Source organism: Haliotis rubra, unplaced genomic scaffold (genome assembly GCF_003918875.1).
Source record: "Haliotis rubra isolate DU_JTF1 unplaced genomic scaffold, ASM391887v1 Scf751, whole genome shotgun sequence".
Classification (NCBI taxonomy): domain Eukaryota; kingdom Metazoa; phylum Mollusca; class Gastropoda; order Lepetellida; family Haliotidae; genus Haliotis; species Haliotis rubra.
Window position 1 is genome coordinate 321621 of NW_025767470.1, and position 27181 is coordinate 348801.

The 27181-nt window shown below is 44.7% G+C and overlaps 2 protein-coding genes across 6 annotated transcripts in view; one reads left to right on the forward strand and one right to left on the reverse strand.

Moving 5' to 3' along the window:
- The first annotated feature begins 262 nt into the window (after positions 1–262).
- Positions 263–19776, forward strand: LOC124260158. The gene is made up of 4 exons (XM_046694411.1): positions 263–766; positions 2369–3104; positions 9402–9800; positions 19493–19776. Exons 1-4 carry the CDS (start codon positions 324–326, stop codon positions 19712–19714), a joined length of 1800 nt encoding a protein of 599 aa, XP_046550367.1. The 5' UTR covers positions 263–323; the 3' UTR covers positions 19715–19776.
- A 1742-nt stretch (positions 19777–21518) lies between these two features.
- LOC124260159 (synaptotagmin-1) overlaps positions 21519–27181 on the reverse strand; it is a 74226-nt gene continuing 68563 nt past the window's right edge. For all 5 annotated transcript variants that reach the window (XM_046694414.1, XM_046694415.1, XM_046694413.1 and 2 more), the window contains one exon: positions 21519–24913. In XM_046694414.1, the coding sequence (XP_046550370.1) occupies positions 24728–24913 (186 nt within the window). In that variant the 3' untranslated portion in view covers positions 21519–24727. The remainder of the gene's footprint in view (positions 24914–27181) is intronic.

Consider the following 27181-nt stretch of genomic DNA (forward strand, 5'->3'; position numbering starts at 1 on the left):
GTCATTTAATGATTCCTTGATGGTTAGTGTATCCAGATATTAAGTTCGGTTGAGGTTTGGATAAGTCCCTTTGCTATGGTAATGGTAACATATTCATACTATGAAAACTATGGGGTGTTGCGATACTTTTTTCTGTGTATGGCTGAATTCAGCTATGCGTTTCTTTGTTTGATAAGTATAGTAACGCAGTCTTATGCACCTCAGCAACCCTGACCTTTGTGTCGAGGATATCACGTTACATCTAATACTAGTGATAACTTAGTCCATAAAGCAATCCTGTTATCTGTATACACGAACATGAACAGTACAATACGGCCTATGTGATGATGATGTGCTCCATCTTGACACTGTGCGTCCTGGCCTGTCTAAGGCTGTGCTCGGCCTACCCGATCACCGCATCCTGGTTCCGTGACCGTTACACCATCCACGACTGGAACCATACTCTGTTGCAGTTTAAGGCTATAGGCGGAGATACAGTATGGCAGAGGGCGCCACCGATCATCCGCAGGTCGCGAAATGACCTGGAGCGCGACCTTAACTTCATCTGGTGTGGAAGTACCAATAGCAGCACCGGTGTCGCCGGGACGAGATGTTTTGATGAGGCAGCACAAGACCTATCTGCTCATGGCGTGAAAGTGGCGGCGTTTGCAACATACCAGTACGAAGAAAACTTTAGTGATGCCATCATGGTCTGTCCGAAATTTGACAGGAAGATAGAGAGCTCCAGGATATATTATCGTCTGGTTTTACCAACAACGCCACAAAGGTACTTCATTATACACATTATACACGTACCACATGCATTGAATGTAAATATGGCCGTGACAACATTATACACGTACCAAATGCACTGAATGTAAATATGGCCGTGACAACATTATACACGTACCACATGCATTGAATGTAAATATGGCCGTCACAACATTATACACGTACCACATGCATTGAATGTAAATATGGCCGTCACAACATTATACACGTACCACATGCATTGAATGTAAATATGGCCGTGACAACATTTTCGCACCAAATAGAAAGATGTCTGTGAAAGTAGTCGTGGTTGGAAAGTGTAGAGACCACCACGTTGTTGCAGCACTGACCACAGCCTCTGTAATTCAACAACGTTCTACAATCTGTCACATGGGCCTTCATGTCTACATTCTCTGTTGTTCTACTCTCCTGTAGGCCCAAGTCACCACATGCAGCTTATTGACTCCTTCAAATGACATTTAAATGTTATGAGGTACATGTATGATGGGCAAGGAGGATAATAGTGACTTGCTTGATAACGGTATTAGTATCTGCACCCAATGGTCGCACTCATTGTATACTAAACTTCACATGTGTGACGTTACGTCCCAAACATACTATAGAACAAAGTGTATTGACGTAATGAGCGTACACTAACTTAGGATCAGGTATGAAGGTGCGCTTGAGGCACCCTCCACAGCCGTTGAGTTGAGTTGAAGTTGTACGTCGCATCGGTGTTGTTTCAGCCATATAACGACGAGTCCCCACAAAGCCACAGTTGCACGTTTTGGTCACTTTTTTATTACACATTTACAAGCCATATATATTCGGTCTTGTCCAGTACCACATCTACCTCCCTTTCGCATTTACAACAGCAAGACAGCGTTGTCTCATTGACTGCCTAAAACCCATAAATACAATATTAGGCAATCTGCGCCATTGCTGTACCAACATGGCGTCCAGTTCTTGAACATTTTGGGTTGACGTCTGAAGGCACGACGGCTCCCTCCAAGAGCATTTCCATACGTTTTCGATGTGAGTGATCTCGATGGCCACTGCATGACATCAATACCCGCATTTTACATCACATTTAGCCATCTTCAGGTGCAGTTGTGACCAGCTTAGAAGTACATGTATTCGCCCATATTAACTACCTTGTACTGTCCAAATAATTCATTTCTCCAACTGTGAAGTTTGTTTTTTTTGTTCAGTATATAAAGTCACACACACACACACACACACACACACACACACACACACACACACACACACACACACACACACACACACACACACACACACACACACACACACACACACACACACACACACACACCACCCCACCCCACCCCCTATGTAGATGATGCGTAGTTTTGAAGTCTGTCCTTTTGGCCGCGTTGAGACTTTTCGCCAGTGCAGCACTCGGATTCCCTGTTGTTCTAAAAACAATACATGTATATATACCTGGCCTGAAGACATCCCCATGCATAGACTATGCTTCATGATTATCTGCGACTAATCTTATCTGACGGTCTAATTGGCTGACATTATTGGCATCCTGTAGGTGTTCCACAACCTGGTAATGCCTGTATGTTCACCGCCCTGCTATTCGTTTCAGTGATCCCTGTAATATAACATCCGGGTCGTCAGTGGTGGTGCTCTTCACGTCATTCGCAGGCACGGATCCCCACGAGTTATTGTTGGAGAGCGCAGCTGCCAACAACATGTCGGTGTACCTCGGGCTTCCCGCCGTTCCTGCTAGCTATGACAAGTCTGGTTTTGACGAAGAACTTATGCCAGCTTATTACGAATTTACCTCACGGGTACTTCTCGACCACAAATCGCGATACTCACACAAGATTGGCGGTGAAGTCGACCGCTGGACAATTACAAGAACCCACCATTCAGACAAAGCCATAAAAACTGCTTTACATAGCAGCAGATCCGTGTTCGATGTCATTACAGGGTACTACTCGACAGATGAAAGCTGTCTCGCTCAGCTTGACACCAACTCGATCTATCTTCAGTTGTACAGAAATCTTGGTAAAGCTGTTCACGGTGTTGGCAAGTATTTTGCAATCTCCCCATTTGTTGACTTAAACCGGTCCCAGCTTAATGCCACAGTAGACCAACACGTGCAGGGTTTCAGGAACATCGTTTCCACGGCGGAAGTGGACATTGTGGCGGTGCAAGAAGGCCGCGGGGCAGGGAAGGGGTGCTACTACTGGCCCAACCAACTGGACACAGCTGTTGCAGAGGTGGATTCGAAGCTGGATGAGATAATCCACTATCTCAGCCCAACCCTCGAACCCAACATCACATACCGGGATGCATTCACCGCCAGTAACCAGGAGGTACTTACTTGGCTATAACTGCGTACGATGGTGTCACGTTAATCCTAATACCTAAAATACGTAACATCAAGGAACGTAAATGTACATACATGTATATAGGTTTATACACGAGGTTAAGAGGTGGAAAGTTGTAGCTATAGCTTTATACACGAGGTCAAGAGGTGGAAAGTTGTAGCTATAGCTTTATACACGAGGTTAAGAGGTGGAAAGTTGTAGCTATAGCTTTATACACGAGGTTAAGAGGTGGCAGGTTGTAGCTATAGCTTTATGCACGAGATTAAGAGGTTGAAGGTTGTAGCTATAGCTTTATACACGAGGTTAAGAGGTTGAAGGTTGAAGCTATAGCTTTATACACGAGGTTAAGAGGTGGAAAGTTGTAGCTATAGCTTTATACACGAGGTTAAGAGGTGGAAAGTTGTAGCTATAGCTTTATACACGAGATTAAGAAGTGGAATGTTGTAGCTATAGTTTTATACACGAGGTTAAGAGGTGGAAATTTATAGCTATAGCTTTATACACGAGGTTAAGAGGTGGAAGGTTGTAGCTATAGCTTTATACACGAGGTTAAGAGGTGGAAAGTTGTAGCTATAGCTTTATACACGAGGTTAAGAGGTGGAAAGTTGTAGCTATAACTTTATACACGAGGTTAAGAGGTGGAAATTTGTAGCTATAGCTTTATACACGAGGTTAAGAGGTGGAAATTTGTAGCTATAGCTTTATACACGAGGTTAAGAGGTGGAATGATGGAGCTATAGCTTTATACACGAGGTTAAGAGGTGGAAAGTTGTAGCTATACCTTTATACACGAGGTTAAGAGGTGGAAAGTTGTAGCTATTGCGTTATACACGAGGTTAAGAGATGGAAATTTGTAGCTATACCTTTATACACGAGGTTAAGAGGTGGAAAGTTGTAGCTATAACTTTATACACGAGGTTAAGAGGTTGAAGGTTGTAGCTATAGCTTTATACACGAGGTTAAGAGGTGGAAAGTTGTAGCTATAGCTTTATACACGAGGTTAAGAGGTGGAAAGTTGTAGCTATAGCTTTATACACGAGGTTAAGAGGTGGAAAGTTGTAGTTATAACTTTATACACGAGGTTAAGAGGTGGAAAGTTGTAGCTATAGGTTTATACACGAGGTTAAGAGGTGGAAATTTGTAGCTATACCTTTATACACGAGGTTAAGAGGTGGAAAGTTGTAGCTATTGCGTTATACACGAGGTAAAGAGGTGGAAAGTTGTAGCTATAGCTTTATACACGAGGTTAAGAGGTGGAAGGTTGTAGCTATAGCTTTATACACGAGGTTAAGAGGTGGAAATTTGTAGCTATAGCTTTATCCAAGAGGTTAAGAGGTGGAATGTTGTAGTTAAAGCTTTATACACGAGGTTAAGAGGTGGAAAGTTGTAGCTATAGCTTTATACACGAGGTTAAGAGGTGGAAAGTTGTAGCTATAACTTTATACACGAGGTTAAGAGGTGGAAATTTATAGCTATAGCTTTATACACGAGGTTTAGAGGTGGAAAGTTGTAGCTATAGCTTTATACACGAGGTTAAGAGGTGGAAAGTTGTAGCTATAGCTTTATACACGAGATTAAGAAGTGGAATGTTGTAGCTATAGTTTTATACACGAGGTTAAGAGGTGGAAATTTATAGCTATAGCTTCATACATGAGGTTAAGAGGTGGAAGGTTGTAGCTATAGCTTTATACACGAGGTTAAGAGGTGGAAAGTTGTAGCTATAGCTTTATACACGAGGTTAAGAGGTGGAAAGTTGTAGCTAAAACTTTATACACGAGGTTAAGAGGTGGAAATTTGTAGCTATAGCTTTATACACGAGGTTAAGAGGTGGAAATTTGTAGCTATAGCTTTATACACGATGTTAAGAGGTGGAATGATGGAGCTATAGCTTTATACACGAGGTTAAGAGGTGGAAAGTTGTAGCTAAAACTTTATACACGAGGTTAAGAGGTGGAAAGTTGTAGCTATAGCTTTATACACGAGGTTAAGAGGTGGAAATTTGTAGCTATAGCTTTATACACGAGGTTAAGAGGTGGAATGATGGAGCTATAGCTTTATACACGAGGTTAAGAGGTGGAAAGTTGTAGCTATTGCGTTATACACGAGGTTAAGAGATGGAAATTTGTAGCTATACCTTTATACACGAGGTTAAGAGGTGGAAAGTTGTAGCTATAACTTTATACACGAGGTTAAGAGGTGGAAAGTTGTAGCTATAGCTTTATATTAACGAGGTTAAGAGGTGGAAAGTTGTAGCTATAGCTTTATACACGAGGTTAAGAGGTGGAAAGTTGTAGCTATAGCTTTATACACGAGGTTAAGAGGTGGAAAGTTGTAGTTATAACTTTATACACGAGGTTAAGAGGTGGAAAGTTGTAGCTATAGGTTTATACACGAGGTTAAGAGGTGGAAATTTGTAGCTATACCTTTATACACGAGGTTAAGAGGTGGAAAGTTGTAGCTATTGCGTTATACACGAGGTAAAGAGGTGGAAAGTTGTAGCTATAGCTTTATACACGAGGTTAAGAGGTGGAAGGTTGTAGCTATAGCTTTATACACGAGGTTAAGAGGTGGAAATTTGTAGTTATAGCTTTATCCAAGAGGTTAAGAGGTGGAATGTTGTAGTTAAAGCTTTATACACGAGGTTAAGAGGTGGAAAGTTGTAGCTATAGCTTTATACACGAGGTTAAGAGGTGGAAAGTTGTAGCTATAACTTTATACACGAGGTTAAGAGGTGGAAATTTATAGCTATAGCTTTATACACGAGGTTTAGAGGTGGAAAGTTGTAGCTATAGCTTTATACACGAGGTTAAGAGGTGGAAAGTTGTAGCTATAGCTTTATACACGAGGTTAAGAGGTTGAAGGTTGTAGCTATAGCTTTATACACGAGGTTAAGAGGTGGAAAGTTGTAGCTATAGCTTTATACACGAGGTTAAGAGGTGGAAAGTTGTAGCTATAACTTTATACACGAGGTTAAGAGGTGGAAATTTATAGCTATAGCTTTATACACGAGGTTTAGAGGTGGAAAGTTGTAGCTATAGCTTTATACACGAGGTTAAGAGGTGGAAAGTTGTAGCTATAGCTTTATACACGAGGTTAAGAGGTGGAAAGTTGTAGCTATAGCTTTATACACGAGGTTAAGAGGTGGCAGGTTGTAGCTATAGCTTTATGCACGAGGTATAAAGGTGGAAAGTTGTAGCTATAACTTTATACACGAGGTTAAGAGGTGGAAGGTTGTAGCTATAGCTTTATACACGAGGTTCAGAGGTGGAAAGTTGTAGCTATAGCTTTCTACACGAGGTTAAGAGGTGGAAAGTTGTAGCTATAGCTTTATACACGAGGTTAAGAGGTGGAAATTTGTAGCTATAGCTTTATGCACGAGATTAAGAGGTGGAATGTTGTAGCTATAGTTTTATACACGAGGTTAAGGGGTGGAAATTTGTAGCTATAGCTTTATACACGAGGTTCAGAGGTGGAAAGTTGTAGTTATTGCTTTATACACGATGTTAAGAGGTGGCAGGTTGTAGCTATAGCTTTATACACGAGGTTAAGAGGTGGAAGGTTGTAGCTATACCTTTATACACGAGGTTAAGAGGTTGCAGGTTGTAGCTATAGCTTTATACGCGAGGTTAAGAGGTGGAAGGTTGTAGCCATTGCTTTATACACGAGGTTAAGAGGTGGAAGGTTGTAGCTATAGCTTTATACACGAAGTTAAGAGGTGGAAAGTTGTAGCTATAGCTTTCTACACGAGGTTAAGAGGTGGAAAGTTGTAGCTATAGCTTTATACACGAGGTTAAGAGGTGGAAGGTTGTAGCTATAGCTTTATACACGAGGTTAAGAGGTGGAAAGTTGTAGCTATAACTTTATACACGAGGTTAAGATGTGGAAATTTGTAGCTATAGCTTTATACACGAGGTTAAGAGGTGGAAGGTTGTAGCTATAGCTTTATACACGAGGTTAAGATGTGGAAATTTGTAGCTATAGCTTTATACACGAGGTTAAGAGGTGGAATGTTGTAGCTATAGCTTTATACACGAGGTTAAGATGTGGAAATTTATAGCTATAGCTTTATACACGAGGTTAAGAGGTGGAAGGTTGTAGCTATAGCTTTATAAACGAGGTTAAGAGGTGGGAGTTGGAACGTTGTTGCTATACCTGTATACACGAGGTTAAGAGGTGGAAAGTTGGAACGTTGTTGCTATAGGTGTATACACGAGGTTAAGAGGTGGAAAAGTGTAGGATTGGTTTATACGGTTATAGCCCGGGAAAGCCACATTTAAGAGAAACAGAGTTGAAAATGGTGTGGCTCAACCGGCAATGGGCATGGTTGAGTGATCGTGTGAATGTGGCAGTCCCAGCAATGGGCATGGTTGAGTGATCCTGTGAATGTGGCTCAACCGTCAATGGGCATGTTTGAGTGATCGTGTGAATGGGACAGTCCCAGCAATGGGCATGGTTGAGTGATCCTGTGAATGTGGCTCAACCGTCAATGGGCATGGTTGAGTGATCGTGTGAATGGGGCAGTCCCAGCAATGGGCATGGTTGAGTGATCCTGTGAATGTGGCTCAACCGGCAATGGGCATGGTTGAGTGATCGTGTGAATGTGACAGTCCCGGCAATGGGCATGTTTGAGTGATTGTGTGAATGTGGCAGTCCCGGAAATGGACATGGTTGAGTGATTGTGTGAATGTGGCAGTCCCGGCAATGGGCATGTTTGAGTGATCCTGTGAATGTGGCAGTCCCGGCAATGGGCATGGTTGAGTGATCGTGTGAATGTGGCAGTCCCGGAAATGGACATGGTTGAGTGATCGTGTGAATGTGGCTGTCCCGGCAATGAGCATGGTTGAGTTATCGCGTGAATGTGGCAGTCCCGGCAATGCGCTATTAGCTAACCCATGTTACCGTAAATAATGTGAAATTTACGTTATGTAAAATCTAGAAATCCAGTTGAATTGTTCGTGGAGAAAAGTCCAGATCACGCAAACTAGCTGCCTCAAGTAGGTTCTCAAACACTATTTACGAATTATGTATGATTATACAACCAATATTTTCTTTGAAGCATTTTAACTTATGGGAGGGTCAATTCAATGTTTTATCCTTTTCTGATAACTGTTTGAGATAAGAGCAATTGTTGCCTCGGTTATTATTAGAAGAATGGCCATTTATTGCACAAACATACTTATAAACAGCTACATGTATGACGCCTAACTCTTTCCATTTCAGAGCTGTTTTTAAGCAAAATTTATGACTAGGTTTTCAAAATCAGTATTTTTTACGCCGCTGCGGTAATGACATTTTATTAAAGTTAAAGCGTCATAATAAATTTGATGGACAATTCTTGCCCAACCTTCTCTGCTGATGCAATATACCAATTATACAAACCACAGTAGTTTACATGAAGACATAAACAACACAGAAAATACAAACAAAATAAACATAAAAAAGATTAATGTTATCATATGTTAACTAAGAACGTAAACCAGAATAAAGCAGCCGCCCATCATATGTTAACTAAATATAAAAAAAGGACAAGTCACTAAAACAATTTCAATCCATTGTGATCAATGGGTGACGCTTATTTGCAAAAACGGTATTGATTCCCTTACTCATTGTGGCTTTCGCGGCGATTCGCGGCACCGAGGATTATACTTGAAATGTGGCTTTACCGGCAATTGGTAATGTTCAAATGTGGCTTTCCCGGGCGGACACCGTATATACACGACATTCAGAGTTGGAGTTTCAGAAGAAAGGTCGCGTCGACAACGAGACAAGTCCCTTTTAGGATTCCTTAGGCAGGTGCAGGTAGTCTAGGTCTGATCAGGGATACTCTACAACATAGTCTCCCTGGTCTGATTTACGAGGTTCAGACCAGGGCAGGCAGGTGCAGAGAGAATAGCTCATTTACACGAGGGTCAGGTGGATCGGACTGCTGTGTCTGTTTAGGAAAAGGTTGTGGCTTAAACTCTAACACATGAAGTTCGATCAAAAGACGAGGATACGGAGTTGTCTGCTCTGGTCCTACAAAGTTCCAACCACGGACTCAAATTCCTAATCTGTGATATGCTCGTGGTTTTCATCAAAACGTCAACGACCTGCACTTCATGTCTCACAGGTCGTCATATCACTGAAATAGTTTACCGTTGTACACTGTAGTTCCTATCCGAGAAGGACGGGCAGGTTTATGGCTATGGCTTATGTGTCGCTTTCAAATACCCACTTTCATAATCAATTCTAAACTTCCACTTTCTACAGTTTATTGTATTATTGTGTTATTGTTTATTGCAGCTTTTCCGGCAATTCGGACAGATACAAGATGCCAGACAAAAACAGGGGCATCAGTTCGAGTACTGGCTCAACATTGAAGCATTTGAGTATCTTCGAAATGACCCATGTCTCCTGGTAGATTCCATGGCTTCTGGGATGGGGGAACTCTTGCAGAGGACGACGAAGTCACGTATTGACAGAGCGCTGACTGCCGCTGGAGCTACTCCGAAGAAGATTATATCATTTGCTTGGGACTCTGACTTCACGTGCACGACCCAACAGTATAAGTATAGTCTTGAAGCGGAAATACGTCAGGATTCATCACGACCAATCATTGCCAACTGCTCCTTTCATTCAAAGGCCAATTTATCCGTTGTCGTTATTGGCTACAACTTGGAGGGAGAGACACAAGGCTTCGTGGTAAGTAAACATACAGGGAATTTTGAAACCTTTGATAATAGTACAGGTCACTATTTAGACTGCAAAATCACGACGGACCCGTATTCACTATTCAAATGGGACCCTAGCATTTAGTGAGTGAATCAAACTGAGCATGCGAAACAAATGAACACAATACGTTGAATGCAGTTATCCCACTCGCCTTAGGCGGCAAAGAACGAGAAACCTAGGCGAGAAACCTAGGCGAGAAACCTAGGAAACCTAACATGATTTCGAATCAAAGTACCATACCCAGGCTTGGGGGTTTTAGCAGTCTGGTTGAGACCAAGACCTCTACCAAGTTGACGTGGAGATGTGGCTGAAATACTGTTCAATGGGACTTTTAACCATACTTATTCTCTTATTTTCCTTTTGACGAAATGACGGTTAGAGAGCTTGGTCAATCAATATCATATTTCACAATCATGTTCTACCCAGTACACTAACCTTCAGGTAACTGGCTGTAACCTTACTGACACTGAGACCACGACACAATAGGTGGGGACACTGAGACCACGACACTGTAGGCATTGAGACCACGACACAATAGGTGGGGACACTGAGACCACGACACTGTAGGTGGGGACACTGAGACCACGACACTGTAGGTGGGGACACTGAGACCACGACACTGTAGGTGGGGACACTGAGACCACGACACTGTAGGTGGGGACACTGAGACCACGACACTGTAGGTGGGGACACTGAGACCACGACACTGTAGGTGGGGACACTGAGACCACGACGCTGTAGGTGGGGACACTGAGACCACGACACTGTAGGTGGAGACACCGAAACCACGACACTGTAGGTGGGGACACTGAGACCATGACACTGTAAGTGGGGGCACTGAGACCACGACACTGTAGGTGAGGACATTGAGACCATGACACAATAGGTTGGGACACTGAGACCACGACACTGTAGGTGGGGACACTGACACCACGACACTGTAGGTGAGGACATTGAGACCACGACAATGTAGGTGAGGACAACGAGACCACGACACTGTAGGTGGGGACACTGAGACCACGACACTGTAGGTGGGGACACTGAGACCATGACACTGTAGGTGGGGACAATGAGACCACGACACTGTAGGTGGGGACAATGAGACCACGACACTGTAGGTGGGGACAATGAGACCATGACACTGTAGGTGGGGACAATGAGACCATGACACTGTAGGTGGGGACAATGAGACCATGACACTGTAGGTGGGGACACTGAGACCAGGACACTGTAGGTGGGGACAATGAGACCACGACACTGTAGGTGGGGACACTGAGACCATGACACTGTAGGTGGGGACAATGAGACCATGACACTGTAGGTGGGGACACTGAGACCATGACACTGTAGGTGAGGACACTGAGACCATGACACTGTAGGTGGGGACACTGAGACCATGACACTGTAGGTGGGGACACTGAGACCATGACACTGTAGGTGGGGACACTGAGACCATGACACTGTAGGTGAGGACAATGAGACCACGACACTGTAGGTGAGGACACTGAGACCACAACACTGTAGGTGAGGACACTGAGACCATGACACTGTAGGTGGGGACACTGAGACCATGACACTGTAGGTGGGGACAATGAGATCATGACACTGTAGGTGGGGACACTGACACCACGACACTGTAGGTGGGGACAATGAGACCATGACACTGTAGGTGGGGACAATGAGACCACGACACTGTAGGTGGGGACACTGAGACCATGACACTGTAGGTGGGGACAATGAGACCATGACACTGTAGGTGGGGACACTGAGACCATGACACTGTAGGTGAGGACACTGAGACCACGACACTGTAGGTGGGGACACTGAGACCATGACACTGTAGGTGAGGACACTGAGACCATGACACTGTAGGTGAGGACACTGAGACCATGACACTGTAGGTGGGGACAATGAGATCATGACACTAGGTGAGGACACTGAAACCTCTGGTTTGTGGGTGGGGTGAACTGACCTTGAAACCTCTGGTCTGTGGCTTTGGTGAACTGACCTTGAAACATCTGGTCTGTGGGTACGGCAAACTTACACTGAAATCCACTGGTCTGTGGGTGGGGTGAACTAAAATCCACTCATCCATTACCTTTCTGTAAGTGAAAAATTGCACTGCTCTGTAGGGGGAGCAGGGTTGACTGCTCTAGGGTAAGTGGAGGGACAATTGTACTGCTCTGTTAGGGGAGAGGGGACAACTGTACTGCTCTGTAGGGGAGCAGACAACTGACACACTGTAGGGGGGAGCAGACAACTGCTCTGTAGGTTGAGTGGACAACTGTACTGCTCTGTAGTGGGAGAGGACAACTGTACTGCTCTGTAGGGGACAGTGGACAACTGTACTGCTCTGTAGGGTGGAGGGACAACTGTACTGCTCTGTTGGGGGAGGGACAATTGTACTGCACTGTCTGTAGGGGACAGGGACGACTGTACTGCTCTGTAGGGAGGAGGGGACAATTGTACTGCTCTGTAGGGGGAGGGGACAACTGTACTGCAATGTATGGTGGAGGGGACAACTGTACTGCTCTGTAGGGGGGAGGGGACAACTGTACTGCTATGTAGGGTGGAGGGACAATTGTACTGCTCTGTAGGGGGGAGGGACAACTGTACTGCTCTGTAGGGTGGAGGGACAACTGTACTGCTCTGTGTAGGGTGAGTGGACAACTGTACTGCTCTGTAGGGGGGAGGACAACTGTACTGCTATGTAGGGGGACAGTGGACGACTGTACTGCTATGTAGGGTGGAGGGACAATTGTACTGCTCTGTTGGGGGAGGGACAACTCTACTGCTCTGTAGGGGAGCAGACAACTGTACTGCTCTGTAGGTTGAGTGGACAACTGTACTGCTCTGTAGTGGGAGAGGACAACTGTACTGCTATGTAGGGGGACAGTGGACGACTGTACTGCTCTGTAGGGTGGAGGGGACAATTGTACTGCTCTGTTGGGGGAGGGGACAACTCTACTGCTCTGCAGGGGGAGCAGACAACTGTACTGCTCTGTAGGGTTGAGTGGACAACTGTACTGCTCTGTAGTGGGAGAGGACAACTGCACTGCTATGTAGGGGGACAGTGGACGACTGTACTGCTCTGTAGGGTGGAGGGGACAACTGTACTGCTCTGTAGGGGGAGAGGACAACTGTACTGCTATGTAGGGTGGAGGGGACAACTGTACTGCTCAGTAGGGTGGAGGGGACAACTGTACTGCTATGTAGGGTGGAGGGACAATTGTACTGCTCTGTAGGGGGAGCAGACAACTGTACTGCTCTGTAGGGTGAGTGGACAACTGTACTGCTCTGTAGGGAGGGAGGACAACTGTACTGCTATGTAGGGGGACAGTGGACGACTGTACTGCTCTGTAGGGTGGAGGGGACAATTGTACTGCTCTGTTGGGGGAGGGGACAACTCTACTGCTCTGTAGGGGGAGCAGACAACTGTACTGCTCTGTAGGTTGAGTGGACAACTGTACTGCTCTGTAGTGGGAGAGGACAACTGTACTGCTATGTAGGGGGACAGTGGAAGACTGTACTGCTCTGTAGGGTGGAGGGGACAATTGTACTGCTCTGTTGGGGGAGGGGACAATTGTACTGCTATGTAGGGGGACAGTGGACGACTGTACTGCTCTGTAGGGAGGAGGGGACAATTGTACTGCTCTGTAGGGGAGGTTGAGTACTGGACATGGTGAGAGGGACAACTGCTGCTGTAGGGGGAGGGACAACTGTACTACTGCTATGGTGGGGGGACAAGTGGACAACTGACAACTGCTGCTCTGTAGGGTGGAGGGACAACTCTACTGCTCTGTAGGGGAGTGGACAACTGTACTGCTCTGTAGGGGGAGAGGACAACTGTACTGCTATGTAGGGGGGAGTGGACGACTGTACTGCTATGTAGGGTGGAGGGACAATTGTACTGCTCTGTAGGGGGGAGGGACAACTCTACTGCTCTGTAGGGAGGAGCAGACAACTGTACTGCTCTGTAGGTTGGAGTGGACAACTGTACTGCTCTGTAGTGGGAGAGGACAACTGTACTGCTATGTAGGGGGGACAGTGGACGACTGTACTGCTCTGTAGGGTGGAGGGGACAATTGTACTGCTCTGTTGGGGGAGGGGACAACTCTACTGCTCTGCAGGGGGAGCAGACAACTGTACTACTGCTCTGTAGGTTGAGTGGACAACTGTACTGCTCTGTAGTGGGAGAGGACAACTGTACTGCTATGTAGGGGGGACAGTGGACGACGACTACTCTGTAGGGTGGAGGGACAATTGTACTGCTCTGTAGGGGGAGGACAACTGTACTGCTATGTGTAGGGGACAGTGGACGACTGTACTGCTCTGTAGGGTGGAGGGACAATTGTACTGCTCTGTTGGGGGAGGGGACAACTGTACTGCTCTGTAGGGGGAGCAGACAACTGTACTGCTCTGTAGGTTGAGTGGACAACTGTACTGCTCTGTAGTGGGAGAGGACAACTGTACTGCTATGTAGGGGGACAGTGGACGACTGTACTGCTCTGTAGGGTGGAGGGGACAATTGTACTGCTCTGTTGGGGGAGGGGACAACTCTACTGCTCGGTAGGGTGGAGGAGACAACTGTACTGCTATGTAGGGTGGAGGGGACAATTGTACTGCTCTGTAGGGGGAGGGGACAACTGTACTGCAATGTATGGTGGAAGGAAATAACTGTACTGCTATATAGGGTGGAAGGGACAACTGTACTGCTATGTAGGGGGCAGGGGACAACTGTACTGCTCTGTAGGGGGGAGGGACAACTGTACTGCTCTGTAGGGTGGAGGGACAACTGTACTGCTCTGTAGGGAGTGGACAACTGTACTGCTCTGTGGGGGAGAGGGACAACTGTACTGCTATGTAGGGGGGACAGTGGACGACTGTACTGCTCTGTAGGGTGGAGGGACAATTGTACTGCTCTGTAGGGGGAGGGACAACTCTACTGCTCGGTAGGGTGGAGCAGACAACTGTACTGCTCTGTAGGGGGAGTGGACAACTGTACTGCTCTGTAGGGGGAGGGACAACTGTACTGCTCTGTAGGGGGAGTGGACAACTGTACTGCTCTGTGGGGGGACAGTGGACGACTGTACTGCTCTGTTGGGGGAGGGACAAGTACTGCTCTGTGGGGGACTGACAACTGTACTGCTCTGTAGGGTGGAGGGACAAATTGTACTGCTCTGTAGTGGGAGGGACAACTGTACTGCTATGTAGGGGGACAGTGGACAACTGTACTGCTCTGTAGGGGGAGGGACAACTGCTCTGTAGGGAGGGACACTGTACTGCTATGTAGGGGGGGAGGGACAACTGTACTGCTCTGTAGGGTGGAGGGACAACTGTACTGCTCTGTAGGGGGGAGGGACAACTGTACTGCTACTGCTCTGGGGGGAGTGGACAACTGTACTGCTCTCTGTAGGGGGAGAGGGACAACTGTACTGCTATGTAGGGGGACAGTGGACGACTGTACTGCTATGTAGGGTGGAGTGGACAACTGTACTGCTCTGTTGGGGGAGGGACAACTGTACTGCTCTGTTAGGGGAGGGACAACTGTACTGCTCTGTAGGGTGGAGGGGACAACTGTACTGCTCTGTAGGGGGAGGGACAACTGTACTGCTCTGTAGGGGAGAGTGGACAACTGTACTGCTATGTAGGGGGACAGTGGACGACTGTACTGCTCTGTAGGGTGGAGGGGACAATTGTACTGCTCTGTAGGGGGAGGGGACAACTCTACTGCTCTGTAGGGGGAGCGGACAACTGTACTGCTCTGTAGGTTGAGTGGACAACTGTACTGCTCTGTAGGGGAGAGGACAACTGTACTGCTATGTAGGGGGACAGTGGACGACTGTACTGCTCTGTAGGGTGGGTGGAGGGACAATTGTACTGCTCTGTAGGGGGAGGACAACTGTACTGCTATGTAGGGGACAGTGGACGACTGTACTGCTCTGTAGGGTGGAGGGACAATTGTACTGCTCTGTTGGGGGAGGGACAACTCTACTGCTCTGTAGGGGACAGTGGACAACTGTACTGCTCTGTAGGTTGAGAGGGGGACAACTGTACTGCTCTGCTCTGTAGGGGGAGGGACAACTGTACTGCTCTGTAGGGGGGACAGTGGACGACTGTACTGCTCTGTAGGGTGGAGGGACAATTGTACTGCTCTGTTGGGGAGGGACAACTCTACTGCTCTGTAGGGGGAGCAGACAACTGTACTGCTGCTCTGTAGGTTGAGTGGACAACTGTACTGCTCTGTGTAGGGGGAGAGGACAACTGTACTGCTATGTAGGGGGACAGTGGACGACTGTACTGCTCTGTAGGGTGGAGGGACAATTGTACTGCTCTGTCTGGGGGAGAGGACAACTGTACTGCTATGTAGGGGGACAGTGGACGACTGTACTGCTCTGTGACTACTGCTCTGTTGGGAGAGGGACAAGGGTGTAGGGGGGACAATTGTACTGCTCTGTTGGGGGAGTGGACAACTGTACTGCTCTGTAGGGGAGAGGACAACTGTACTGCTATGTAGGGAGGGGGACAGTGGACAACTGTACTGCTCTGTAGGGGGAGAGGGACAACTGTACTGCTCTGTGCTCTGGGGACAGTGGACAACTGTACTGCTCTGTAGGGTGGAGGGACAACTGTACTGCTCTGTTGGGGAGGGACAACTGTACTGCTATGTAGGGGTGGGACAACTGTACTGCTATGTAGGGTGGAGGGACAAATGTACTGCTCTGTGGGGGAGGGACAACTGTACTGCTATGTATGGTGGACAGTGGACGACTGTACTGCTCTGTAGGGTGGAGGGACAATTGTACTGCTCTGTTGGGGGAGGGGACAACTAGGAGGGAGGGTACTGCTCTGTATGGTGGGAGGGACAACTGTACTGCTCTGTAGGGGGGAGGGGACAACTGTACTGCTATGTAGGGTGGAGGGGACAATTGTACTGCTCTGTAGGGGGGGAGGGACAACTCTACTGCTCTGTAGGGTGGAGGGGACAACTCTACTGCTCTGTAGGGGGAGTGGACAACTGTACTGCTCTGTAGGGGGAGAGGGCAACTGTACTCCTATGTAGGGGGACAGTGGACGACTGTACTGCTCTGTAGGGTGGAGGGGACAATTGTACTGCTCTGTAGGGGGAGAGGACAACTGTACTGCTATGTAGGGGGACAGTGGACGACTGTACTGCTATGTAGGGTGGAGGGGACAATTGTACTGCTCTGTTGGGGGAGGGGACAACTCTACTGCTCTGTAGGGGGAGCAGACAACTGTACTGCTCTGTAGGGGGAGAGGACAACTGTACTGCTCTGTAGGGGGACAGTGGACGACTGTACTGCTATGTAGGGTGGAGGGGACAATTGTACTGCTCTGTTGGGGGAGGGGACAACTCTACTGCTCTGTAGGGGGAGCAGACAACTGTACTGCTCTGTAGGTTGAGTGGACAACTGTACTGCTCTGTAGTGGGAGAGGACAACTGTACTGCTATGTAGGGGGACAGTGGACGACTGTACTGCTCTGTAGGGTGGAGGGGACAATTGTACTGCTCTGTAGGGGGAGAGGACAACTGTACTGCTATGTAGGGGGACAGTGGACGACTGTACTGCTATGTAGGGTGGAGGGGACAATTGTACTGCTCTGTTGGGGGAGGGGACAACTCTACTGCTCTGTAGGGGGAGCAGACAACTGTACTGCTCTGTAGGCTGAGTGGACAACTGTACTGCTCTGTAGTGGGAGAGGACAACTGTACTGCTATGTAGGGGGACAGTGGACGACTGTACTGCTATGTAGGGTGGAGGGGACAATTGTACTGCTCTGTTGGGGGAGGGGACAACTGTACTGCTCTGTAGGGGGAGCAGACAACTGTACTGCTCTGTAGGTTGAGTGGACAACTGTACTGCTCTGTAGTGGGAGAGGACAACTGTACTGCTATGTAGGGGGACAGTGGACGACTGTACTGCTCTGTAGGGTGGAGGGGACAATTGTACTGCTCTGTAGGGGGAGAGGACAACTGTACTGCTATGTAGGGGGACAGTGGACGACTGTACTGCTATGTAGGGTGGAGGGGACAATTGTACTGCTCTGTTGGGGGAAGGGACAACTCTACTGCTCTGTAGGGGGAGCAGACAACTGTACTGCTCTGTAGGTTGAGTGGACAACTGTACTGCTCTGTAGTGGGAGAGGACAACTGTACTGCTATGTAGGGGGACAGTGGACGACTGTACTGCTCTGTAGGGTGGAGGGGACAATTGTACTGCTCTGTTGGGGGAAGGGACAACTCTACTGCTCGGTAGGGTGGAGGAGACAACTGTACTGCTATGTAGGGTGGAGGGGACAATTGTACTGCTCTGTAGGGGGAGGGGACAACTGTACTGCAATGTATGGTGGAAGGAAATAACTGTACTGCTATGTAGGGTGGAGGGGACAACTGTACTGCTATGTAGGGGGCAGGGGACAATTGTACTGCTCTGTAGGAGGGAGGGGACAACTGTACTGCTCTGTAGGGTGGAGGGGACAACTGTACTGCTCTGTAGGGGGAGTGGACAACTGTACTGCTCTGTAGGGGGAGAGGGCAACTGTACTGCTATGTAGGGGGACAGTGGACGACTGTACTGCTCTGTAGGGTGGAGGGGACAATTGTACTGCTCTGTAGGGGGAGGGGACAACTCTACTGCTCGGTAGGGTGGAGCAGACAACTGTACTGCTCTGTAGGGTGGAGGGGACAACTGTACTGCTCTGTAGGGGGAGGGGACAACTGTACTGCAATGTATGGTGGAAGGAAATAACTGTACTGCTATGTAGGGTGGAGGGGACAATTGTACTGCTCTGTAGGGGGGAAGGGACAACTGTACTGCTATGTAGGGTGGAAGGGACAATTGTACTGCTCGGTAGGGTGGAGGAGACAACTGTACTGCTATGTAGGGTGGAGGGGACAATTGTACTGCTCTGTAGGGGGAGGGGACAACTGTACTGCAATGTATGGTGGAGGGAACAACTGTACTGCTATGTAGGGTGGAGGAGACAACTGTACTGCTTTGTAGGGGGAGCAGACAACTGTACTGCTCAGTAGGGTGGAGGGGACAACTGTACTGCTATGTAGGGTGGAGGGACAATTGTACTGCTCTGTGGGGGGAAGGGACAACTGTACTGCTCTGTAGGGGGGAGCGGACAATTGTACTGCTCTGTAGGGTTGAGGGGACAACTGTACTGCTCTGTAGGGGGGAGCGGACAATTGTACTGCTCTGTAGGGTTGAGGGGACAACTGTACTGCAATGTAGGGAGAGCGGACAACTGCGCTGCTCTGTAGGGAGAGGGGACAACTGTACTGCTCTGTAGGGGGAGTGGACAACTGTACTGCTATGTAGGGGGGAGTGGACAACTGTACTGCAATGTAGGTTGAGCGGACAACTGTACTGCAATGTAGGGAGAGCGGACAACTGCGCTGCTCTGTAGGGAGAGGGGACAACTGTACTGCTCTGTAGGGGGAGTGGACAACTGTACTTCTCTGTAGGGGGAACAGACAACTGTACTCCTCTGTAGGGGGAGTGGACAACTGTACTGCTCTGTAGGGGGAGCAGACAACTGCACTGCTCTGTAGGTAGAGTTGACAACTGTACTGATGACTGAGTATATTTCTCTGTAAAAGGAGCTGAATAACTGATGATTGTGCCTTGTAGGTTGAGTGGACTGACAGGGAGCACAAGCGTCACAGTGACCCTGTGAATGGCTACTACTATGAGGTGGACTGGGGGCAGAGGCACAACAAGGTGGATACTCTGGTGTACATCATGTTGTGGGACATCCCCGACATGAATCAGGACCTGCCTGCCAAGGGTATTGTCACTGTGAAGGCAAATGGGGCATATCATGACTGTGTATTCCAATACGACTATTCTTAGCAACAGCAGGTTGTGTTTGGAATGTGTCTATAAGTCCAAATAAATTGATTGCATATCTTGGACATAATTTTGATTCATAAATTTGTTTCTTAGTTTTTCTCTGTTCTGTGAACAATTGCTATTCATAGAACTTGATTTTCATCAATCTATTACCTGTAGCATAAACAAATTTGACTTTCGTCTTAAATTGGAACATTGCCTTACAATTATTATGATAGGTCTATATGTTTGTGGGTTGATTTATAAGTTCTGAGCCTTAAAAGAATGATATGAGTCACTGTGAATTGTTTGTGGAGATGCCATGTTGTCACCAGGATATATCCACAAAATCTAAGTCAAATGACCTACTGGTAAACAAGGATAAGTAGACCACCACCGACCTGACAATTGACCCGTATTAGCATGTAGGAGTGCCGCCCACTGGCGCTTGCCATTGTTAGCGAAGGGGCCCCAGGTTGTCCGCGATCAAGTGTAGTGTGATGGGTGAAGCAAGGCGCAAGGCAATTTCATTTTATGCAATGCACGTGCACTAGCATACATCTGCTCTACCTTTCAGAAACCAAATGGGTTTATCTCATTGCCGTGCACCGCCTCACTTCTCGTAAACGTGTTCTCTGTGCCAGTCCAACTTATCCATGTTTGCCAGTAACAGTTTCACAGTGATAACTCAATAATGTAAGTAGGAGTCAATGACCGTTTGACAAATGGGCAGTGATCTAGTACTTAAACAAAAATGGTATAACACCAAAAGCTATAAATGAAAATTTGTGTACAATATGAGGGAAGGATATTTCTTCCTATGTCACTGTAAAAAGATTGGCAAAGGCACTTAAATGTGACAAGAAAGGCAAAGATTAGCCACACACTGACAGGCCTGTCATGTCGTTAACACAAGAAGATAATCGTGGATATGGTAATGACCAACCAGCGAATTACCAGTGCAGTAATGAGTACAATCTATTATCACAAACACTTTGGCAATGAAGACAGCTACAGCTTTTTGTTTTTCAAAGCTTTAAACATCTGATAAAAAATGTACCAAGCACAACATGTCTTCTTCTAGTCAAGTCCAAACAACAATAACAGGAGTGGAAGCACCAGACAGCACCACCATCACGATGGCAAAGACTGATCCACAAGCTGGATAGTTTGTGACCACTACCGATAATTCCTGTATTTAGGCCCATGCAAAATTTAGCCCATGGGCTAAAATACGGGATTTAGAGTGACATCCCTTTCCAAACGCTGAGACTTTGACTCTGAATAGTGTCACTCCTGTCATATTAGTTTGAAGTTAAAATGTTCATGAATTCAGACTTGATCTCGTCACTATATGGCTGGAATAATGCTGATGTGACGTAAAGCCCAACTAAATTCCACTCAAACTATTAGTTTGAAGTTCATGCTTTGCATTGAATAGACTGTTATAACTTCATCATTCCGTTCACAGTTGAAATACTCACTCGAGTGGACATTTTCACAGCTTTGAACTCTGTGTGGCTCTAAATACTCACTATAGAGACTAGGCATTGTCTTAGATGTGGGTCAGTAATCTTAAATACGGAATTCCCGGTAGGTTCTGGGATTGTGAGAATGTCATTATGATGAACCATCTTCCCCAAAACGCAGACAATAATTGGAGCATACTTTGTTGCTCTTATGAGGCATTTAGAGGAAGAAATTTTTACTAAGAGACATGGGAAGCTGTTTTAATAAGCTAATGCCACTAATACAATCCGTAAGTCTAGATTCAACCTTACTAATCACCCCTCATTCTGGAGGAAACAAACAAGTGACAACAGTATCGTTTGATGGGGTACCTGGCTTTATTTGACCAAAAATACAACAATTGCTGTACACAGTTTGCCAAAGAGAACTATAAATTAAGACTGCCTTGTACAGAGGCCTAGAATGGAGCAACTGCTTGTGTGACCTTGGCTTGTAGTTACTTTACCCAATACATAGACAGGCATGATGGTGCCTGTGACACTGAAGGTAAATACCTAAAACTGTGGTAGCCTTGTGATCATCATTGCATTGATGTTTTGTCAGTATTGTGACAGATATTAGGATTCTAGATGAAGATCTCAGAAGGAAAATGCTTCAACAGAGATCATAGTAAAATCATTGCAAATAAGAAGCACAAAGGGGAACTGCTTATTTACACAGAAAATTATGCCCAGCTGGCATAAGTTGTGGAATGCTGCTGCTGTCAGTGGCTGAATGTGGAGGTGTTTGTAGGTGTAGTGTTAGGAGCTCTACAGGCTGTAGGTATGTAATCTGTCGGACCAAGTGACATGAAACTGTTATTGGCAGGGTCTGATTTCTACCCAAGGGGTATATCATATCCAGCCACTGACATACAATTGAAGGAAGGGAATGCTCGTTTTGGAATGTGTCAACATTTTCAATACAGAAGCTAGGTTGCACCAGACGCCTATACATCATGATATGGCTTTCAAAAACAAATAAAAGAAAATTATCTCAACATTTCATTTAAAACTCTTTGGAAAAATGTCCAACAGTAAATGCAAATCTTAAAATTGTAAATGTTTATGAGAACAGCAATACAACAGCTCAAGTCTGTTTAGCATATGTGTATGTAATTAATACTATTAGCACTGAAAAAGATTCTTCCTATATTTGATTTCAATATTATGGAATTTATTGCTGTCTGAATTTTCCCTTTCAAGTAATGAGAGAATTTGGACTACAATGTCTTACTAAGTAAACTGGAATGTATGAGAAAACAAATTTGAACTCACTTGCAACAAAAGCTTTTCTTTAGTGGACTGAAAATATTCAAGTTAAATGAAACAGGAAATGTTGATCAATATGTTTTTTCCCTTTTTAGTGATGTTAACAGGAAGTGTATATGATCTTTTTTTTTCAGTACGACAGAAAAAGCACAAGATAATGATGAGACTACAGACAGGTGAAAGATAACAACCACTTACTACTGGGCAACACAAACATAGAGTAAATGCCACAATAAAAACACAAAAGACATTTCCTGAGAAATAAAACAATGCTTTCAATCCTGTTCTCAAAGCCAATCTCATAACATATACATTTGATTTCAATTTTGAACCAGGTATCACTGAATGCAGTTATATCCTTTATCTTCCCTTATTCCCTTTGTCTTCCCTCAAGTAGAATAAAACAAAACATAATAATCTCTCTACTATACATAAATATCAACCATCTTTAACGAGATTATACATTTATCACAGTGAAATATGAAGAGTGCACACACGTTGTAAGTAATGATGACACTACGTGAGAACATCACATTTCTAAATGGCAGAGCTTTACAAACATTTGAAGACTTAACAGTGATTAGCTGACTATTAGACAGGCCAAAATAGAGATTAGCTGATTAAAGGTCAGGAAAGAAAAATAGTACATGTATATGATCCATAAATGCACAAATTTAAGATGTTTCAGATCAATAGGTTTCGACAAATGTAACTAAAGCTCTGCAATAACAACTTGGGGAGAACGAAAGCAAAGAACCAAGATTAGCCTGTTAAAACAGTCTAATTAGACACCAGGATTTATATGTACAACGAAGGAGAAGTCCACTAATCCAAAAATAATCCATGATGGAAACATTCAAGTGCCGAGTGGGATATTTGAGATGCTTATATTTAGGCAGCCCAAAGTTAGAATCTTGGTGACACTGTCATTCATGGAAGGATGTTTACATTGTTATATACCACTGTATACATTATACATAGCCACTGAAATCTGTATACATTGCCTCTGATCACTATATACATTGTTTGTGAACACTGTGCAAATTGCCACCGAAATCTATTTTCACTGCCTTTGAACACTGTAAACATTGACACTTAACAATGTATACACAGCCATAGAATATTGTACACATTGCCTCCGAATACTGTACATATACCCTCAGAACTGTGTACACATTGCCTTTGGACATTGTATACATTTCTTCAGAACAGCGTATACACTGTCTTTGAACACTGTATATATTGCCATGAACACTGAATACATTGCCATAAAACTGTATACCTTGCCACAGTACACTGTATACATTGCCATTGAACGTTTTAGAACTGCCACTATAATCAGGACACATTGAAATATAACAATGTATACACTGCTGCTTACCGCTGTATGATCAGTAGAGCAAATACCTGTGTTGTGCATCACATGAACAGCATGTGCACAAGATTCCACTCGTATGCTTAAGAGTGGATTTTCACAAGCAGATGTCCATTTGTATATTTTTAAATTAATGGACTTGGACTACATGTTGGGGTTTGTAGTTTCCCCTGCTAACAGAGAGACTGAGGAAAGGATGTTACACCTATTCTGGCACAAATCATGTCCAATACAAACCCTGGGCCAAACTGTAACACCCTACACAATAATTTATGCAGCAAGAATTGAAATTTTGATTGGATTTCACGTTTTGTTAATGTTTACTCTTAGTGTTGTGACCTGCTATTTGTAAACAGTTAATTAAGTCATCTGAAACACAGTCCTATGTGCCTACGTCATGATGTGCCATCCAGCTACATCAACCACAAGTCCTAGTTTGGCTGAAACTATCTGGTTATATACACTATAGACTGAGAGATATCTGGTCAGAAATATAACTAATACCATCACCCAGACACATTGTGCACTACCAACTCCCCTAGCTGGCCTAGCATGTGGCTATTACCATCCATCAGTGCTGGGTTAGTCAATCAGGTGAGAACCGTCTTGTAAGAGTTTGCAGGTGTCGCACTTGCCTGCATGTAACCAAGTATGTATACTACTGATACACAATAGGAACCACAGACCCAACACATTACTTTACCAGACAAATATGTTGATATTAATGTCAGAGTAGACTCGACAAAACTGATAGAATTGGGAGTTGTTGCCACTGAAACATGATATAGACTAGCACTTTTGACTGATCAGATGTAAGATAGTCATAATCTGCTGAACAGACTGCTGCTGCTGGCCAGTGTTGACGTTTGTGGGGGTGCCTTAATTCTTCTCGGGCACTTCTTGTAGCGTATGCCACTGGGCAATGGGTCGGCGAGGGTTGGCCAGCATGTCACTCCAGTGACGGAGTTCTGTGCCAGTGGAGTTGCACCCAAGCATAATACGACCAATGGGCTCAGAGGTACCGATCCTGTCGTAATCAACCACTGTGATTATCAGGGTCACTTTCTGAAATGAGATGAAAACAGGCTGGATGTACATAATATTCACAGCAGTGCATTTAGATTTCTGACAAACTAGAATCTTATACTTGGATAGAGACTACTTAATTTTGTAAATATATTTTCATCATTTTTTTTATATTTTGCTTAAAAATCTTTATTGAATGATTTAATAGAATGTAAATTACAAAGAGCCTTTACACTAATGATGGATATCTTTTTAAGCAACTTTATATATTGAATAAAAGAAGTGACAGATGACAAGAGGTTAGTAGTGGACATGATCTGTGTTATTTACAGTGACATGAAGGACAGTATACATTGTTCTCAGGAGCTACACAATGAAACTCAGACAGCACCTCCAAATAGACAACTGTTATAGTAATATCTGTAGTGACTGAGTTCCACATGTGACTGAGAATCTACTAACACTGCTGACCACAATGTCACAGATTTTCAATAAGTTCAGTTATGTAGTAGATACATTTTATTGGCATTGTAGCTGCTTGTGCTTTGTTGGTCAAATATGATGTTAAAGTTGCAGTGTGGTCAGCAGTGAAATAACAAAACATCTAGTGGTGGCTCTGTGCATCAGGCTCCCACTGCTCTGGCATACATCAGTCTGGACGTACAGGGCTCTGTGTGTGTGTGTACACAGAGTTATTTATGTGTGTATATTGGGTGTACAGGGCTCTGAGTCTCATGGTGTGTGTGTGTGTGAGATTATGAGTATGTGTACAGAGCTCTGTGTGGGTATGTGTGGATGTACAGCTCACTGTGCCTGTGTGTGTGCGTGTTAGTGTGTGTGTTCGAGAGGGGACCTGTCACAGACTACAGAAACTCAACACATTCAAATCAAATCAGTGTACACTTCAGGAAATCTAACTCAAAATAATAGTTGACATGTTACTTTACTTGAAAAGGTTGTTTACCAGTGTAAATAAATAAAACGTTTTATGCACAAGAGGTTTTGTACAGTCTTTTTCCCTTTTTGTTTAGAACCTTTCAGTCACCAAGTTATTGTGTCATGTCATTGTCAGCTGTACATCATGTAAACATATAGAACAAGTTATTGTGTGATGTCATTGTCAGCTGTACATCATGTAAACATAAAGAACAAGTTATTGTGTCATGTCATTGTCAGCTGTACATCATGTAAACATATAGAACAAGTTATTGTGTCATGTCATTGTCAGCTGTACATCATGTAAACATACAGAACAAGTTATTGTGTGATGTCATTGTCAGCTGTACATCATGTAAACATACAGAACAAGTTATTGTGTCATGTCATTGTCAGCTGTACATCATGTAAACATACAGAACAAGTTATTGTGTCATGTCATTGTCAGCTAGACATCATGTAAACATATAGAACAAGTTATTGTGTGATGTCATTGTCAGCTGTACATCATGTAAACATATAGAACAAGTTATTGTGTGATGTCATTGTCAGCTGTACATCATGTAAACATATAGAACAAGTTATTGTGTCATGTCATTGTCAGCTGTACATCATGTAAACATACAGAACAAGTTATTGTGTCATGTCATTGTCAGCTAGACATCATGTAAACATATAGAACAAGTTATTGTGTGATGTCATTGTCAGCTGTACATCATGTAAACATATAGAACAAGTTATTGTGTGATGTCATTGTCAGCTGTACATCATGTAAACATATAGAACAAGTTATTGTGTCATGTCATTGTCAGCTGTACATCATGTAAACATACAGAACAAGTTATTGTGTCATGTCATTGTCAGCTGTACATCATGTAAACATATAGAACAAGTTATTGTGTCATGTCATTGTCAGCTGTACATCATGTAAACATATAGAACAAGTTATTGTGTGATGTCATTGTCAGCTGTACATCATGTAAACATATAGAACAAGTTATTGTGTCATGTCATTGTCAGCTAGACATCATGTAAACATAAAGAACAAGTTATTGTGTCATGTCATTGTCAGCTGTACATCATGTAAACATATAGAACAAGTTATTGTGTCATGTCATTGTCAGCTGTACATCATGTAAACATACAGAACAAGTTATTGTGTCATGTCATTGTCAGCTGTACATCATGTAAACATACAGAACAAGTTATTGTGTCATGTCATTGTCAGCTGTACATCATGTAAACATACAGAACAAGTTATTGTGTCATGTCATTGTCAGCTAGACATCATGTAAACATATAGAACAAGTTATTGTGTCATGTCATTGTCAGCTGTACATCATGTAAACATATAGAACAAGTTATTGTGTC